The following is a 16400-nucleotide window of genomic DNA, read 5'->3' on the forward strand; positions in this document are numbered from 1 at the left end:
CTTCCCCCTCCTGCCCATTGAGCCTGTGCTGCCCCTGCTGCAGGGGTCTGGGGGCTCCCCAGGGGTCCCAGTGTGCCCGCAGGGCTGCGTGCCCCCACATCCCCTCCCCCCTCAGGGTTTAATTTGGGTCACGTACCCCCAGCCCTTGCCTGGCCTTGTCGATGGGGAGCGGGCTGCCCCAGGACGTCACTGCGCCGTCCCCACCCTGAGCTGGAGGGGACGACCTGGGAGCCGGTGGATGATGAGGGAGTGGGGGGGACCATCCCCGCTGTGGGGCACGGGGTCTCGTGGAGCCCCGGGGAACCGGGACCCACCACCCGCTCCTGGCACGTGCAGGGAGGGGTGCTCCCACCGGGCTGAGACCCCACGAACTTGCCTCAGGGGGAGCAGCTGGAGGGGGCTGCCCTGTCCCTTGGGCGGGGTGTCGTGGGGGGCTGCGAGGGGGGCTGGGGAAGGGCCTCTACATCCCTATGCTGATGGATCTCACCCCCCTTGCAGCCGCGGGCCTCCCCCGAGGGACGCCGCAGGCAGGATGGACGAACAGAAGCCGCCCAGCAAGGAGAAGGACGCGGACGCTCCAGGTGAGTGTGGGGCATGGCAGGGTGCTGAGGGAAACTGGCGCTTTCCCGTGCGCCCCCCCACCTCCCCCCACCCGAGGTAGCTGACACCCACTTTACTGGCAGCCGATGGGGCCGTGCCCTCAGAGGAGATGGGCAGCGCAGAGGGGGACCCCCTGAAACCCCCTGAAGGAGCCTCTGTGGGGCCGGAGCTGGAGAGCACAGACACAAAGGGGCCTCCCCAGGCTGGCAGGTGAGGACAGGGGGGCTCAGGGGGTGGCATGGAGCTGGTGGCGGGGTCCCGCATGTCCCTGACACCCCCTTTTCTCCCCCAGCATGCCAGCCCGCCGCTGTGCCCTCTGCAACTGTGGGGACTGGAGCCCGCATGGGCAGCGGGAGCTGCAGCGCTTTGAGCCGGCACCCGACTGGCCCGAATGGCTGGTGGGCTACGAGCCCCCCGAGGGTCCTGGCCAGTCCCCCCAGCAGCTGGAGGCGGCAGGCAACGACTTGGCGCAGATCGGCTTCTCCAAATGGGTGACTCCGGCGCAGCTCTTCGAGCCGACGGGTAAGTGCAGTCGCAGCACTGGGGTCCCTATCCCCCCTCCCTGGGTGTCCTGCCCAGCCCGGGGACACCCCCTTGTCCCTGACACCCCCTTCCCACAGGGCACTGCTGGGTCCACCGCTGGTGCGCAGCCTGGTCGGCCGGCGTGGAGCCGGAGGCGGCGGGGCTGGCCGGTGTGGACAGAGCTGTTTTCTCAGGGATCTCACAGGTGAGCGGGTCGCGGGGGGTCGGCGGGGGCTCGGCCCAGCCCCGGGCAGCATCTCTGATCCCGCCGGGCTCCTCTGCTTTCAGAAATGTGAACACTGTCGGCGGATGGGGGCCACCATCCCGTGCCGGGCTGCCGGTTGCCCCCACCTCTACCACTTCCCCTGCGCCGCCGCCAGCGGCTGCTTCCAGTCCATGAAGACCCTGCGGCTCCTGTGTCCCGAGCACGTGGCTGAGGCCATGCAGATGGGTGTGTGCGGGCTGGGGCCGCCAGTCCCAGGTGCTGGGTCCCCTCCTGCTCTGGAGAGGGGTCCTGGGGGGGGACAGAGCCTGGCAAGGAGGTGGCCCTGACAGCCCTCCTCTCTCCCCCTATCCAGAGGACGCACGGTGCTCGGTGTGTGATGGGCCGGGCGACCTGCGGGACCTGGTTTTCTGCACCAGCTGCGGGCAGCACTACCACGGGGCCTGCCTGGACATCACCCTGACGCCCTGCAAGCGCTCAGGCTGGCAGTGCCCCGAGTGCAAAGTGTGCCAAACCTGCAGGTGAGCCCACGTCCCCATGGCAGGGTGGGACAACGAGGGGTGGACGAGAGGGGGATGCAGCCCTCACCCCTGCCCCTGCACCCCACAGGCAGCCCGGTGAGGACTCCATGATGCTGGTCTGTGAGGCTTGCGACAAGGGCTATCACACCTTCTGCATGGAGCCGGCCATCGAGGGGCTCCCCGCCGACTCCTGGAAGTGCAAGGTGCGTCCTGCTCTTACTGAGGGGGTACAGGGGTGCCCCCTCCCTCCTCTCCCTAACTCTTTGATATGCCTCTGCATCCCCCACAGAACTGCCGGGTCTGCTCCGACTGTGGCCGGCGCCCGGCAGCGCTCGACCCCGGCTGCCAGTGGTACCGGAGCTACTCAGTGTGCGAGGGCTGCCAGCAGCGCCGTGACGCAGAGGATGCCCATGGGGCACCAGCACACGCGCCACCGATGGACCCACCCGCCCAGACGTGAGTGGGGATGGGGGGACTGGTTGGGGAGGTGTCCGGCTGGGTGTCCCCTTTGTGTCCCACAGCCCTGGGGAGGGGGTGGCCTGAGCCCCCCTCCCCTCACCTGGTCCCCCCATCCAGGTTGGCGGCCCCTAACTGCAGCGAGCCAACGGATGTGCCCGTCCCCCCACCTGAGCCGGAGCCTGTGGGGTGCAGTGAGGAGATGCAGCCAGCGGGGAACCCCGAGGAGGCACCCCCAGGTGATGGCAGGCTTCCTCCTGGCGAGCCGACCCCTGTGGAGGTGCCCCCCAGCGAGGTGCCCCCTGATGAACTGCCCCTCGATAAGCCACCTCCTGATGTGCAGCCCCCCGATATGCAGCCCCCCGAGGAGCCCCCTCCTCTCGTGCAGCCCCCCGAGGAGCCCCCTCCTCTCGTGCAGCCCCCCGAGGAGCCCCCTCCTCTCGTACAGACCCCCGAGGAGCCCCCTCCTCTCGTGTTGCCCCCTGATAAGCTGCCCCTTGAGAGACCATCCCTTGACGAGCCACCCCTCGAGAGACCCACCCTCGAGGAGCTGCCCCCCAGTGATCCACCTCTTGATGAGCTGCCCCTTGACGTACCTCCCCTCGATGAACTGTCCCCCAATAAACGACCGCTCGAGGAGTCGCCCTCTGACGAGCTGCCCCTTGGCAAATTGCCCCCAAATGAGCCACCCCCCAACGAGCTGCCCCTTGACAAATCGCCTCCCGACGAGCTGCCCCGTGACAAATCGCCCTCCGACGAGTCACCCCCTGAGGAGCTGCCCCTTGATGAACTGCCCCCCGATGAACCACCCCTCGACAAACTGCCCCCTGAAGAACCTCCCCCTGACGAGCTGCCTCCCAAAGAGCCGCTCCCCAGCGAGCCACCCTCCGAGGAGGACCCTAAGCCACCAGGTAATAAATGGAAGACCCTCTGGGTCTGTCCCCTTTCCTCTCCGGTTGTCTCCCATGGGTGCAGGGGTCTCGCACCTGGGTCCTCTCCCAGCACTGGTCTTGTGTGACCCTCAACCTGTTGACCCTGGTTTCATGCTTCAGTGCCCCATTTTGGGGGTACGTTGAGGGCTGGGGGGGTGTCCCTGGGCCAGGTTGAGGCAATGCTTGTTGCCTCTCAGTGCCAGCCTGGGTGGCACAGGGGGTGGAGGGGACCCCTGTGTCCCCCTCACCCATGGCCCCATTCCGCAGGTCTCCTCCCCGAGGTGGCTGTGGCGGAGGAAGCACCAGCCCTGGCCCCAGAGGTGCCCCCTGAGGAGGAGATGGAGCTGGAGCTGGAGCCCTTGCTGCCCCTCGAGACGGCACCCCCACCCACGGCTCCCCCAGGTAGGTCTGGGGAGGTGCTGGGGTCGGGGAGGTTGTCTCTTCTGGGGGCTGCAGCGTCACCATCCTTTCCACCCCCCCAGATCTCCGCGCTGTCTCACCCGCCTGCCCCCCAGACCCCTCGCCCGATACCAAGGAGCATGAGGTGCCTGGGTCACCCACCCCAGCCCTTCCCGAGCCCCCTGGCAGCCCCGGCACCGCCATGGACACTGAGCCCCCTGGCTCCCCGCCACCCCCCCTGGGCTCCCCTGCCTGCACCCCAGCTCCCACCGAGCACCCTGAGGATGAGGAGATGGAGACAGCCGCTGGCGAGGGGGAGTCACCAGCCAGCCCCCCCAGAGATGGCCCCCATGCCAGCCCTGCCCCAGAGCTGGGGCCCTTCCCAGGCCTGCCTGAGGAGGAGGAAGAGGAGGAGGAAGAGGCACCGAGGCTGGAGCGGGAGGGCACCAGTGGGAGCTCCCCACCACTGAGTGAGGAGGATGCGCTGGAGGAAGGTCGGGCTGGGGGGGACCCTGAAGCCAAGGGGTCCCCATTGCTCCTGGAGCCGGAGGAGCTGGGCCCCGAGACCCCCATGGAGGTTTGCACCACTGGGGAGAAGCTGCTGGGGCGTGGAGACGAGGGAGGCCCTGAGCCCCCTGCCCTGCGCCCCCGCCCTGACATCCTCAACGAGATCTCCAACCTGAGCCAGGGGGATACGAGCAGCAGCTTCCCAGGCTCGGAGCCGCTGCTGGGCTCCCCGGACCCTGAGGGCGGAGGTTCCCTGTCCCTTGAGCTGGGGCCGGCCTCGGCTGACGCCAGCCTGCAGAAGGAGGACGCCGGGTCGCTGCCGCTGGGCGCTGAGACCGACGATTCACTGCTCTTCGAGCCGGCTACCAAGGGGGACGGGGACAAGAGCCGGCGGCGCAGCTCCCCGGGGCGCTCCCGTGTCAAGCAGGTATTGGAGGGACCCTGCCAGCCCCGATCTCGGGGCGGGGGAACCTACAACCCTGCTGGGGCGCCCGGGCTGCCCCTGCGTCGAGTTAAGAGAGGGCCGAGTGTCTGATGGGGGTGGGATGGGGGCTGTGCCCCTCCGCTGCCCCTGCCCTGGCTGGGATGCGTGGCAGGGGTCCGGCTGGGCCCCCCCGGGTTGCTGTAACCGCCCTCTTCCCTTGGCCCTAGGGTCGCAGCAGCAGCTTCCCCGGGCGGAGACGCCCCCGAGGTGGGTCCCACGGGGGCCGGGGCCGGGGCCGTGCACGCCTGAAGTCGACCACCTCATCCGTTGACACCCTAGCAGTAAGGCTGGGCTGGCAGAGGCGGGGGGGCTGGGGTGGGGGGATGTCCCCAAGCTGTTAGATGGCAGCTTGAGAGCCAAGCGTCCCCCACCCTTCCCTTTCCCTGTATCCTGGTCCCTGGGAAAGGCTCAGAGTGGGGTGGGGTGGGTGGAGGTCCTCGGAGTGGGGAGGAGACTGGCTGGGGCTGTGCTGCAGGTCTGGGGGGGTTCACCCCACAAGCATAGGGATGGTGCGGAGTTGCCCCCCAGGAAGGGGCTGGAGTGCAGGCAGGCAGGGGGTCTGCTGCCCCTGGCATGTTCCTGTGCCCCCCTGGTTTGGTACCAGGCTGTGGCTGGTGCCGCCCCCTCACTGCACGGAGAGTGAGGGTCCTTGGTGTTGAGCCCCTTCTTTTACCCCTAGCTTGCTGACGTGGAGAGCTCACCCAGCAAGGAGGAGGATGAGGATGATGACGACACGATGCAGAACACGGTCGTCCTCTTCTCCAACACCGACAAGTTCGTGCTTATGCAGGTAACCAGGGTGCTGCGGGCTGGACAGATGGACAGGACAGGCTCCTGTCCCCCCCCCCACCAGCTCCTGCACCCCCTCGGCTCCTTTCATGGCCTTGCTCCCTTAGGACATGTGCGTGGTGTGCGGCAGCTTCGGGCGTGGGGCTGAGGGCCATCTCCTTGCCTGCTCCCAGTGTTCCCAGTGCTACCACCCCTACTGCGTCAACAGCAAGGTGAGGGTAACTGGGATCCCTGGCCCCACACCGGCTGGGCATCAGGGACCCACAGAGCCGGGCCGTGTCCCTTGGGGCACGCGCACGATGTCATGCCGAGCATGTCCGTGTAGTTGTGCTGTGCTCTGGGGGTGTCCCCTGTGGCCGTGCCGAGCCCAGGGGTGCCCCCGGCCCTTCCCATGGCTCACGTGGCTGTCCCCCTTTGTCCCCAGATCACAAAGGTGATGCTGCTGAAGGGCTGGCGCTGCGTGGAGTGCATTGTCTGCGAGGTGTGCGGCAAAGCCTCCGACCCCTCCCGGCTCCTGCTCTGTGATGACTGCGACATCAGCTACCACACCTACTGCCTGGACCCCCCCCTGCAGACTGTGCCCAAGGGCGGCTGGAAGTGCAAGTGGTGTGTGGGGAGGGGGGTGTGGGGGCGCGAGGGGAGCCCTGGAGGAGGGGGGGCTCAGGGCTGCTGCTGACCCCTCGTTTTCCCCCTCCCCAAAGGTGTGTGTGCTGCGTGCAGTGTGGGGCAGCTTCCCCCGGCTTCCACTGTGAGTGGCAGAACAACTACACCCACTGCGCGCCCTGCGCCAGCCTGGTCGTCTGCCCCTTCTGCCGCGAGAAGTACGTGGAGGACGACCTGCTCATCCAGTGCCGGCACTGCGATCGGTGAGCACGCGGCCCTTAGGATTCCCAACGGGGGGATTCCATGGTTCTCCGCGCTTGGGAATCGCTGTGGGGGTGGTCAGGGTGCGTGACGGGTCCCCGCTGCCTGCAGGTGGCTGCACGCGGCGTGCGACAGCCTCTTCACGGAGGAGGAGGTGGAGCAGGCTGCGGACGAAGGCTTCGACTGCAGTGCTTGCCAGCCCTACGTGGTCAAGCCAGCCGGTGAGCACCCGGGGCCGGGGGGAGCCTGTGGGGTTTGGGGGACTTTGGAGGACGTGGGAACTCACCTCCCCATCTGCTTTTCCCTCTGCAGTGCCCGCTCCTCCCCCAGAGATCGCCTCGGTCAAGGCCAAGGAGCCAGGTACGTGTGGTGCCGAAATCAGTGCCCGGGTTGGTGGTGTGGGTCATACCTAGTGCTGGCCGTGCAGCCAGCCCTGGCTTTTGTCCCCAGCGTTGGCTTTTGTCCCTACAGAGCCCCAGTATTTCCGCTTCGAGGGCGTGTGGCTGACGGAGACGGGGATGGCGGTGCTGCGCAACCTCTCCCTGTCACCCCTGCACAAGCGGCGGCAGCGCAAGGGCCGGCTGGGCACCCTCAACGGGGACGGGGGGCTGGAGGGGGGCGACCCCCTGGGCCCTGACGACAAGAAGGATGGTGACCTGGACGCCGATGAGCTGCTCAAAGCCGAAGGTGCGTTTCCCTGGCAGGCGAGGTGGGGGGGGCTGCAGTGTGGGGCTTCCCGCTAACGCGTTCCCCCTCCGCGGCAGTGGGTGTGGAGCACATGGAGTGTGAGATCAAGCTGGAGGCTCCAGCCAGCCCCGACCGTGACATCGGGGCTGACGTGGACTCGGGGAAGGGGCTGGAGGACCCGGAGGAGTGCAAGAAGAGGAAGCGCAAGCCGTACCGGCCTGGTGAGTGCTGCCCAGGGCCATCCCCTAGGGCTGGACACCCCCCCCAGGCCCCGCTGTGACCCCCCCACCTCCTCTTTCTCTGCTTACCAGGCATTGGTGGCTTCATGGTGCGGCAGCGCAAGTCCCACACCCGCCTGAAGAAGGTGTCGGCGGTGCTGGCCGAAGTGGGGCGTGAGGGGCTGAGCACCGAGGGGCACCCGGAGGAGGGTAGGGCCCAGTGGCACCTGTTCCCTTCCCCATCCCCCTGCCCTCTTGTACCCTGGGGATGGAGAGGGACTGCGGGGTGCACCCCGTGGTGCTGTACCCGAGCCTTTCCTGTGCCACAAGAACAGCCCCAAACTCCTTTGGGGGGAGGCGTTAACGGGGGTGGTTGTTGCAGGGGCTCCAGGGGACCTACCAGCCGAGGGGAGCCTGGATCCGGGCTCAGCAGAGGGCGATGAGAAGAAGAAGCGCCGAGGAAGGAAGAAGAGCAAGTTGGAGGACATGTTCCCCCCATACCTGCAGGTGGAATGGATGGGGGGGTGGAGGTGGCCCTGGGGGAGGGACACGGAGGTGGCCCTGGGCTGGGGGAAACAGAGGTGTCCCGGGGGTGGGTGGAGGGTGGGGGTGGACAGAGGCGGTGGAGGTGGCCCTGGGGTGGACGGATGTGGCGCTGGATGAGGGGCACGCCCCGAGGGACGCTGTGGCACTGACAGCAGCTCCCCCTTGGGCAGGAGGCATTTTTCGGGAAGGCGCTGATGGACCTGAGCCGGAAGGCGCTGCTGGCGGCGGGCGGCGTGGGGGACGGGGCTGCCCGCCCCTCCCTGGGCCAGGGCGCCCCACGACCCAAGGGGGACCCCAACCTGGCCGGGGCACTGCAAGGTGCCCCCCCCGAGAGGAGGGAGACCCCCACACACCCCCGAGGTGAGTGCGGCCGGGAGCCGGACCGGGGGCCCAAACCCCGGCCACCGTCCCTGAGAAAAGAGGGGTCACACGGGGACTTGGGGGCTGCTGGGGGGCCTTTGGGGGGCTGTTGGAGGATGCGGGGGGTTGTTGGGGTTGCCAGTGACACCGAGGGCTGTAGGAGGGCACCCGGGGGCGGTCGGGGCGGGGGGGTCACTGGTCTGCCCCCACTCCCCCGGGAGGCCCGGCCCCACTGAGGCCTGGTGCTCCGCAGGGGATGACAGCACCGACGGCAGCGCCGCCGCTCCTGACGATGACGGCAAGGACGACTCGAAGGCCGAGGACCTGGGTGAGCTCCGGGGACGCCCCCGGCCGTACCGGCGGGTTGTGCGGGACGGACCGAGTCCTCCGCGGGGGCCTGGCGGAGGCGGCCTAGAGCGCCTGCGACCATCGAGACGGAGCCGCTCTATGGTTGAGGAGTACGCTCTAGGCGGGGGGCGGGAAGGGCGGCGGGGAACTCTATGGTTTCCCCGGCTCGCGTGACCATAGAGTGGCGCCTAGAGCGCCCTCGCGTGGCGGGGCGGGCCTGGCGGCTGGGGGGCCATGGCGGGGTCCCGGGGTGCTGAGGGCTCCTGCCGGTTCCTCCTCGCAGGGACCGAGGAGCCGAAGGATTCCCCGGACCCCGGGGACGCCGAGAAACCGGCCACCCCGAGCGAGGGTGCGCTGAGTTCTGACCTCGACAAGATCCCTACAGAAGGTGAGCCCCCTGCCCCCTTGGCAGCCGAAGTGAGGGGGGTCCCGGGGCCGAGACCCCCGCGTTTCTCCCTGTCTCCCGTCAGCGTGAGATTTGCACTAGATGCTGCCTGCAATGGTTCAGCTCTTCCTTTCCCCCCCCCTCCCCGGCCCCGCAGAGCTGCCCAAGATGGAGAGCAAAGACGTCCAGCAGCTCTTCAAGGACGTGCTGGGCTCGGCGGAGCGCGGGGAGCAGCCCCTCAACTGCGTGGCCGCAGGGATGGAGGCCAGCGGCGCAGGGCAGGACCCCAGCCGGGCGCAGCGGCCGTTCCTGCAGGGAGACCTCCAGCTGTCAGGGCAGGGTGGGTGGAGGCGGCGCAGCCCCCAGCCGAGATGCGGGGGTCGGGGGAGTCCTGGTGGGTGGGGGAGAAGGGCAGGACTCACCGTCTGCCCTGGGAGAACCAATGTGTTGTGTCCTTGTCGGGGCTGAGCTGTTGGAACGCTGCAGTATGGGATTCCTGGGTCTTCCCCCTTGCTCTGGAGATGAATGTTGAAAGTGTTTTGGGGGTGTATGGAGGGATCTCGTATTGTCAGAGGGCTGCAGGGGCCCCCAGGGCACGCGCAGGCTTGAGCCCCAGCTCTGCCTTCCCTGCAACATCTCTCCTTTCCCTCGCAGGGAGCGTTTCCCTGGGCTCGCTTTCTGGAGCCATTTCCCTGGAGTCATATTCGGGAGTCTGCCAGTCTCCGTTCCTCGATAACAGGTATGAGGGCGCCTGGGCGAGCTGGGGTTGGTCTTTGTAGAGAAAGCCAACCCTGGGGTGTTGTGGGACCATCTCTTTACTCACACCCTGCCGGTCCATGATGCGTTCTCCCAACACAGGGAGCGTAGTGGCTTTTTCAGCCCAGACCACTGCGAGCCTGAGAGCCCCTGGGCCAGCAGCTCGGCCGCCACCACCCCCTCGACACCCACGACGCCCACGACAGAAGGCGAGGGTGACGGGCTGTCCTACAACCAGCGCAGCCTGCAGCGCTGGGAGAAGGACGAGGAGCTGGGCGAGCTCTCCACCATCTCACCCGTCCTCTACGCCAACATGAACTTCCCCAACCTCAAGCAGGATTATCCAGGTAGGGCTCTGGGGGGGCTGCGGCCAGGGCGAGGGCAGGGGGGGAGCTGGATGCAGCGTAACATCCCTAGTCCCTGTTTGGAGAGGAGATCCTGTCCACTCTGGCACAGGGCTTGGCTGTGGGACTGAAGTGCTCCTGGTAGCGATGGTGGGGGCTCTCAGTGCCAGCTACTGGGCAGGAGACCATCCTCACACATAAAGGGGGGTGGGCACCTGCTGAGGGTCTGGGTGGGCTCATCAGATATGGACTAACGTCACTTTTCTCCTCTTCGTCTGCTGCTACCGGACTCCCAGACTGGTCGAGCCGTTGCAAACAGATCATGAAGCTCTGGAGGAAGGTCCCCGCCACAGACAAAGCCCCCTACTTGGTGAGTGCTGGGGTGTCGCTGGGACGGGGGGGCCTGGGCGCCGGGGGGCTGTGAGTCAGCTGGCTTCGTGTTTTTGTTAGCAAAAGGCCAAAGATAACCGGGCGGCTCATCGCATCAACAAGGTGCAGAAGGTACGTGCTGGCGCGGGGAGGTGCCCGGCGGCCCTGGCCCAGCCCTAGGGGATATGGTGGGCCTGCCCCCTTAGCCCCTTCCCCCGCTCACTGGGAGGACAGGCATGGGTCCCCTGACGGCTGGGCTCTCTCTGCAGCAGGCCGAGAGCCAGATCAACAAGCAGACCAAAGGGGAGGGACTGCGCAAGCCAGAGAGGCCCTCGCTGCACCTGCGGATCCCAGTGCCGCCAGGGGCACAGCCCGTCTACATTGGCAGCCCACCTGCCGCTGGCGAGGGTTTCCTGAAGCCCCCGGCAGGTGCCGGAGCGGGCCCAGAGTCACCCAGCGATCTCTTTCTCAAGCTCCCCCCCCAGTCCCCTGCCCAAGTGCCTTCGCACGATCCCTACAGCGCAGCACCTGCCTACGCGCTGGAGCCCCGCTTCCCCTCGCCCCTGGGCCAGAGCCCCACAGCGGGCGCTGCCTTCCAGCCCTTCCCTGGCCAGCCCCAGCCCCTCGCCGGACCCCGTCCTGTCCCTGGCTCCCAGCCCCCTGACTTCCACCCCACGCCGCCTGGCACCCCCCGGCACCAGCCCGGCACCCCTGACCCTTTCTTGAAGCCCCGGTGTCCCTCTTTGGACAACCTGTCAGTGCCAGGGAGCCCCGGGGCTCGCCCCCCTGAGGCCCTGCTCTCTCCCCTGCCTTTTGGGGAGCAGAAGAAGGGTCTGGAGGTGAAGAAGGAGGAAGGGGGGAGCCTGGGGGTCTGCTCGCCTGGTTATGCCCCCACCATGGGCTATGGGGACTCCCCAGGCGGCCCCCACCTCTCCGCTGCAGATTTGAAGGCGGCCGACGTCTTCAAAGCCCCCATGACCCCACGGGTCTCTCAGGTAGAGCCACAGAGCCCGGGGCTGGGGCACCGGCCCCCTGACTCCCATCCCCTGGCCCCCTCGCCCCCCAGCCACCCCGATCTCTACCGCCAGTCGCCCTACCCGGACCCCTACTCACAGCCCCCGCTGACACCCCGTCCACAGCCTCCCGAGACCTGCTGTGTCCTCCCGCCCCGCTCCCTGCCCTCGGAGCCCTTCTCCCGCGTCCCTGCCAGCCCCCAGTCCCAGTCCAGCTCCCAGTCCCCGCTCACCCCACGACCACTCTCCAACGAAGCCTTTTGCCAGTCCCCTGTCACCCCCCGCTTCCAGTCTCCAGACCCCTACTCCCAGCCACCCTCCCGGCCCCAGTCCCGGGACCCCTTCACCCCCCTGCACAAGCCCCCCCGGCCCCAAATGCCAGAGCCGGGGTTCAAGTCGGTGCCGCTCTCGCACAGCCCGGCGGCCGGCGGGGGCTTTGGGGGCACCCCAGTGGGTGAGCCCCATGCCAAGGCGCCGGGTGGGCAGCAACCCCCCTTTGCCCGCTCCCCTGGTGCCAGCGTCTTCCCGGGCAGCCAGCCCCCTATGCGCTTCACCTTCCCCCCAACTGTCTCAGAGCCGCTCAAGGGCTCCCCGTCCCACCAGCCCCATGGGATCAACAGCCATTATGTCCCTGGCAAGCCCCAGAGTTCAGCCTATGCCTCGTCCCCTGGTTTCCACCAAGCCAGCAGCCCGCTGGGGCCAGGCACTGCGGCTGCTGAGACCTACAGCCTCTCGCCTCTCCGGCCGCCCTCGGTGCTGCCGCAGCAGCTGCCAGCCCCCCCGCAGCAGCAGGACACCTCCGTCACCTTCCTGCCCCGAGCCACGCTGGGGCCACCAGCTGACAAGAGGGAGGAGGTGGCTGCAGGGCTCTCAGCACCCCCAAACCGGGACCTGGCAGAGCTGCCTGGCAGCCAGGACGGCACCCTTGGCACCATGAGCCAGTCGGAGCTGGAGAAACAGCGTCAGGTGAGGGCCCGCCAGTGGTCGGGCCGTATCTGTCTGGTTAAAGGGAGGAACCAGGACCTCTGCGGTCCCTGGTGGGGTCAAGGAGCCTGGTTCTGCTTCTGGCTCCTTCCCCAGAGGCATGGAGGGGACACGGGCACCTGGGGTGGGGGGCATAGATTGGCCCAGCCAAAGTGGTCTTTGCATGGTTTGTCCCTGCATCCTGGGACGCAGGAGCTGGTTTTGCTCCTGTGTCTCTGCTCTTGGTCCTAATGTTTGGTTCCTCCCAGCGCCAGCGGCTCCGCGAGCTGCTCATCCGCCAGCAGATCCAACGCAACAGCCTGCGGCAGGAGAAGGAGAGCGCGGCAGCGGCTGCCACCTCCTCACCAGCAGGCTGGGCCCCCGAGGCCAGCACCCAGGCCTTCGAGTTGGGACGGGGCATGGCCCCCTACCAGCCAGCACAGGTAGGAGGGCTCAGGGGATGGCTCTGCTGGGAGGCTGGGGGTGGATGGAGCGGGTGATGACGTGTCCTTCGCTCACCTTCCAGGATAAGGGTCTTCTCGGGACACTGGCCACCGCTGCCAGCGCTGGGAAGCTGCCTGGCTCCGTCATGGTGCAGGCGGCGTTCGCGCAGGACGAGCGGCTTTCCCGGCCCCCACCGGCAGCCACGCCATCCACCTTGGACATCAACGGGAGGTGAGCGCCCAGCGGCGGGGGTGAGGGGTTCGCTGCAGACGATTAGAACTGAGCGGGGCTTCACCCTGGTGGGTTGCGTCCCCTCTGGGTCTTGCTTGCGATCAGCTGGGGGGGACAGGGTGGCAGTGGTTTTGCGGGGTGTCTGGTGTGGTCCGAGGGGATTGGGACCCCTAGGGTGCTGCATGTGGTGTGTCGTGGCTGCGGCAGCGCTAATCTGGTCCTGACGCTGCGGTGTCTTGCAGGACGGCAGTGGGTCCCCCCCAGGCTTTCTACCCCCGTGGGGTCTTCCCGGCACCATCCCCGCAGCAGCAGCATCTCTGGCAGCAGCAGCAGCAGCAGCAGCAGGCGGCTGCGGCCCTGCGGCTCCCTGTCACCTCCCGCTTCGCCCCACCGGCCGCCGGCACCCCCGTGGGCAGCCTGGGCACCCGCCTGCCAGCACCCACTGAGACGGTGCCCGCCTCGCCCGCTGCCCTGGGCGGCCCCTTCATCGAGCTGCGGCACAACGTGCAGAAGGGACCCGGGGGGGTCATGGGCTCCCCCTTCGTCCCCCAGGCGCCCCGGCCCCGCTTTTTCCTGCCTGGGGAGGAGGGCACCCCCCAGGCCCTCTGTGCCCCCGTCGTGCCCATGCAGGCGCTCCCCACCCCAGCGCTGCAGCCCCCAAAGATGCCGGTGCCGCTGCCGCCTGCCTCCCCGCAGGGTGCTGAGATGAGCAACAGCCACCACCAGCCTCATGCCAAAGCGGCCGCCCCCCCGCCGCTGCCGGCCCCCAGCCTGGAGCTGCAGCACGTCCCCCCGCGCCCGCTGTCCTCCGGCTCCGCTCTCCGCCCCGAGGGACCCAAGGACAGCCCCGCACCGGACCCCACGCCAGCTCCGGCCCTGGGGAAGAGCCATCTGAGCCTGGAGGGAGGACGTCTGCCCTGTGAGGTGCCAGTGGAGCCTGATTTGGATGATGACTTTGGCTCCCACAAAGACCTGGAAGATGACGATGATTTGGCCAACCTGAGCCTGGATCCGGACGTGGCTAAAGGGGACGATGACTTGGACAACCTGGACAGTCTGGAGACAGCGGACCCCCACCTTGATGACCTGCTGAATGGCGACGAGTTTGACCTGCTGGCCTACACTGACCCTGAGCTGGACACCGGTGACAAGAAGGACATTTTCAACGAGCACCTTCGCCTGGTCGAGTCAGCCAACGAGAAAGCAGAACGCGAAGCCCAGCTCAAGACAGAGCTGCCGGCCCCCAGCTTGAAGCTCCCCGATGCCGGAGACAACAAAGACGCTGCCCCATCCGTGGAGGACCAGGAGGTACCCAAGGAAGGGCTGGTGCCCGGGGTGGGTTTGGGACCTGCTCCCTGCCTGACGGGCGCAGCGCTGGTGCCCGACCCAGCTTTCAAGGCGCAGGGCACAGAGGCAAAGGCGGGCTCGTTGCCCACCGATGTCAAGCCCAAGCTGGAGGACGGCTGCCTGAAGACCTCTCCCTGCCAGTTCACCACCAGTGGCCCTGAGCGGCTCCCGGTCCCCATCAAGTCAGAGGCCCTGCAGGGCACCGATAAGATCTCTGCCTCGCTGGGGCTGGGCCTCAAATCTGGCCAGACCCTCCTGAGCACCGGGGCTGGCCCAGCTCGCCTCGGCTTGACTCACTTCACTAACAGTGGCCACACTGGCGTCCCTGTGCCGGAGAAGGACCCCTACGCTGGCCCTGGCCGCGGGCTGGCCCCTGCCCAACTGGGCAACCAGAGCAACCCTTTGCTGGAGAAGTTTGAGCTGGATGGGGGAGCCCTGGGCCTGGGCAGCGCACGGCAATCGCCGGCCGACGACCTGGACAAGATGGAGAGCTCACTGGTGGCCAGTGAGCTGCCCCTGCTCATTGAGGACCTGCTGGAGCATGAGAAGAAGGAGCTGCAGAAGAAGCAGCAGATGTCGGCCCACCTGCCTCGAGGCACCCCCCACCTCCCGGCCCCAGGGCACCCCATGCTGCACACAGTAGCGGCCGGGCAGCCCCCCGAAGGGCAGCCACCCCGCCTGGGTGCCCCACAGCCGCCCCTCCAGCTGGGGCTGGTGGCCAGGCCTCCGCTGATGCCGCCGCAGCCCCCCCGGCTCGGCACGCCCCAGCAGGGCCAGGCGCTGGCCCCCCACATGGGCATGGCCCCCGGGCAGCCCCACGTACTGGCAGCCCCTCACGGCGTGCAGGTGGCCCTGGCACAGCCGCAGCAGAGCCAGCAGCAGGTGCTGGTACAGAAGCCGATGGCCGGGGTGCAGCCGCCCACCCTGGGCTTGAAGCCCCCCCAGCTCATCATGCAGCAGCAGTTGGCCAACAGTTTCTTCCCGGACACAGGTAGGGGCTGTGGGCTGTTGTTTTGGGGTGACACGGGGCCCTTTTGGGTGGGGGGCGTAGGGCCAGATGCGCTGTGGCACTGTCTGCTGACTCTTTCTTAGCAGACCTGGACAAGTTTGCGGCCGAGGACATCATGGACCCCATTGCCAAGGCCAAGATGGTGGCACTGAAGGGCATCAAGAAGGTGATGGCTCAGGGCAGCATCGGGGTGGCCCCGGGCATGAACAGGTAAGGAGCGCAGTGGTCAACGGGGCACAGCCTGAGGTGGGCAGGGCACCTTGGCCCCAGCTCATCCCTCGTCTCTGCGTGTCCCCACCAAAGGCAACAGGTTTCCCTACTGGCCCAGCGGCTCTCAGGGGGCCCAGCTGTTTCCGAGATGCAGAATCATTTGCTGGCAGGGAGCGGGCAGGTGAGTGGGGTGTCCGGGCAGGGGGACAGCGGTCCTCTCGGGGCTTGGGTCCTAGCCAGGCAGGAGCTGCTCTGGACGGTGGGTTCACGGTCCCCTGGGGAGGTGGGGGCTGTGGAGAGGGGACAGGGGGGCACCACAGAGGGGGAATGGTGTGGTGCATGTCCTCAATGCTCCCCCCTCTGCCAGGAGAGGAGCGGCACCGACCCGACGCAGGCCCGTCCCAACCCACCCACCTTCGCGCAGGGCGTCATCAGTGAGTACCGATGTGGTGGGGGGACCAGGGTAGTGCTGGCCGGGTCTCATCCTGCCCGTGCAGGCTGGGCTGAGCAGAGCTGTGGCCAGGCTCGCTCCGGAGCCAGGATCCCTGCTGAGCTGAGCCCTCTCCCCACTCCCGCAGACGAGGCCGACCAGCGGCAGTACGAGGAGTGGCTCTTCCACACGCAGCAGCTCCTGCAGATGCAGCTGAAGGTGCTGGAGGAGCAGATTGGGGCCCACCGCAAGTCACGCAAAGCCCTCTGTGCCAAGCAGCGCACTGCTAAGAAAGCTGGGCGGGAGTTCCCCGAGGCTGATGCCGAGAAGCTGAAGCTGGTGACGGAGCAGCAGAGCAAGATCCAGAAGCAGCTGGACCAGGTAGGGCTCTGTGGGTGGGTGGGCGCCCTGTCCTGTCCCAGGTGCGAACGTCTCATCCCTGG

The 16400-nt window shown here is 67.8% G+C and overlaps 1 protein-coding gene across 2 annotated transcripts in view; it reads left to right on the forward strand.

Moving 5' to 3' along the window:
• KMT2D (lysine methyltransferase 2D) overlaps positions 1 to 16400 on the forward strand; it is a 28105-nt gene that overhangs the window by 1102 nt on the left and 10603 nt on the right. The window contains exons 2-39 of one of the 2 annotated variants that reach the window (XM_074564872.1): positions 499 to 581; positions 684 to 810; positions 893 to 1122; positions 1221 to 1327; positions 1411 to 1573; positions 1701 to 1866; positions 1955 to 2069; positions 2156 to 2322; positions 2443 to 3233; positions 3522 to 3656; positions 3737 to 4587; positions 4812 to 4925; positions 5324 to 5434; positions 5541 to 5645; positions 5858 to 6039; positions 6135 to 6299; positions 6409 to 6518; positions 6610 to 6657; positions 6769 to 6984; positions 7062 to 7205; positions 7296 to 7412; positions 7585 to 7709; positions 7919 to 8108; positions 8362 to 8436; positions 8740 to 8844; positions 8999 to 9181; positions 9496 to 9580; positions 9700 to 9944; positions 10238 to 10311; positions 10392 to 10442; positions 10580 to 12289; positions 12556 to 12729; positions 12813 to 12961; positions 13204 to 15299; positions 15401 to 15527; positions 15621 to 15708; positions 15895 to 15961; positions 16106 to 16338. In XM_074564872.1, the coding sequence (XP_074420973.1) occupies positions 499 to 581; positions 684 to 810; positions 893 to 1122; positions 1221 to 1327; positions 1411 to 1573; positions 1701 to 1866; positions 1955 to 2069; positions 2156 to 2322; positions 2443 to 3233; positions 3522 to 3656; positions 3737 to 4587; positions 4812 to 4925; positions 5324 to 5434; positions 5541 to 5645; positions 5858 to 6039; positions 6135 to 6299; positions 6409 to 6518; positions 6610 to 6657; positions 6769 to 6984; positions 7062 to 7205; positions 7296 to 7412; positions 7585 to 7709; positions 7919 to 8108; positions 8362 to 8436; positions 8740 to 8844; positions 8999 to 9181; positions 9496 to 9580; positions 9700 to 9944; positions 10238 to 10311; positions 10392 to 10442; positions 10580 to 12289; positions 12556 to 12729; positions 12813 to 12961; positions 13204 to 15299; positions 15401 to 15527; positions 15621 to 15708; positions 15895 to 15961; positions 16106 to 16338 (10024 nt within the window). The remainder of the gene's footprint in view (positions 1 to 498; positions 582 to 683; positions 811 to 892; positions 1123 to 1220; positions 1328 to 1410; positions 1574 to 1700; positions 1867 to 1954; positions 2070 to 2155; positions 2323 to 2442; positions 3234 to 3521; positions 3657 to 3736; positions 4588 to 4811; positions 4926 to 5323; positions 5435 to 5540; positions 5646 to 5857; positions 6040 to 6134; positions 6300 to 6408; positions 6519 to 6609; positions 6658 to 6768; positions 6985 to 7061; positions 7206 to 7295; positions 7413 to 7584; positions 7710 to 7918; positions 8109 to 8361; positions 8437 to 8739; positions 8845 to 8998; positions 9182 to 9495; positions 9581 to 9699; positions 9945 to 10237; positions 10312 to 10391; positions 10443 to 10579; positions 12290 to 12555; positions 12730 to 12812; positions 12962 to 13203; positions 15300 to 15400; positions 15528 to 15620; positions 15709 to 15894; positions 15962 to 16105; positions 16339 to 16400) is intronic. The other variant, XM_074564873.1, reaches the window with a different exon arrangement.

Source organism: Larus michahellis, chromosome 22 (assembly GCF_964199755.1).
Source record: "Larus michahellis chromosome 22, bLarMic1.1, whole genome shotgun sequence".
NCBI lineage: Eukaryota > Metazoa > Chordata > Aves > Charadriiformes > Laridae > Larus > Larus michahellis.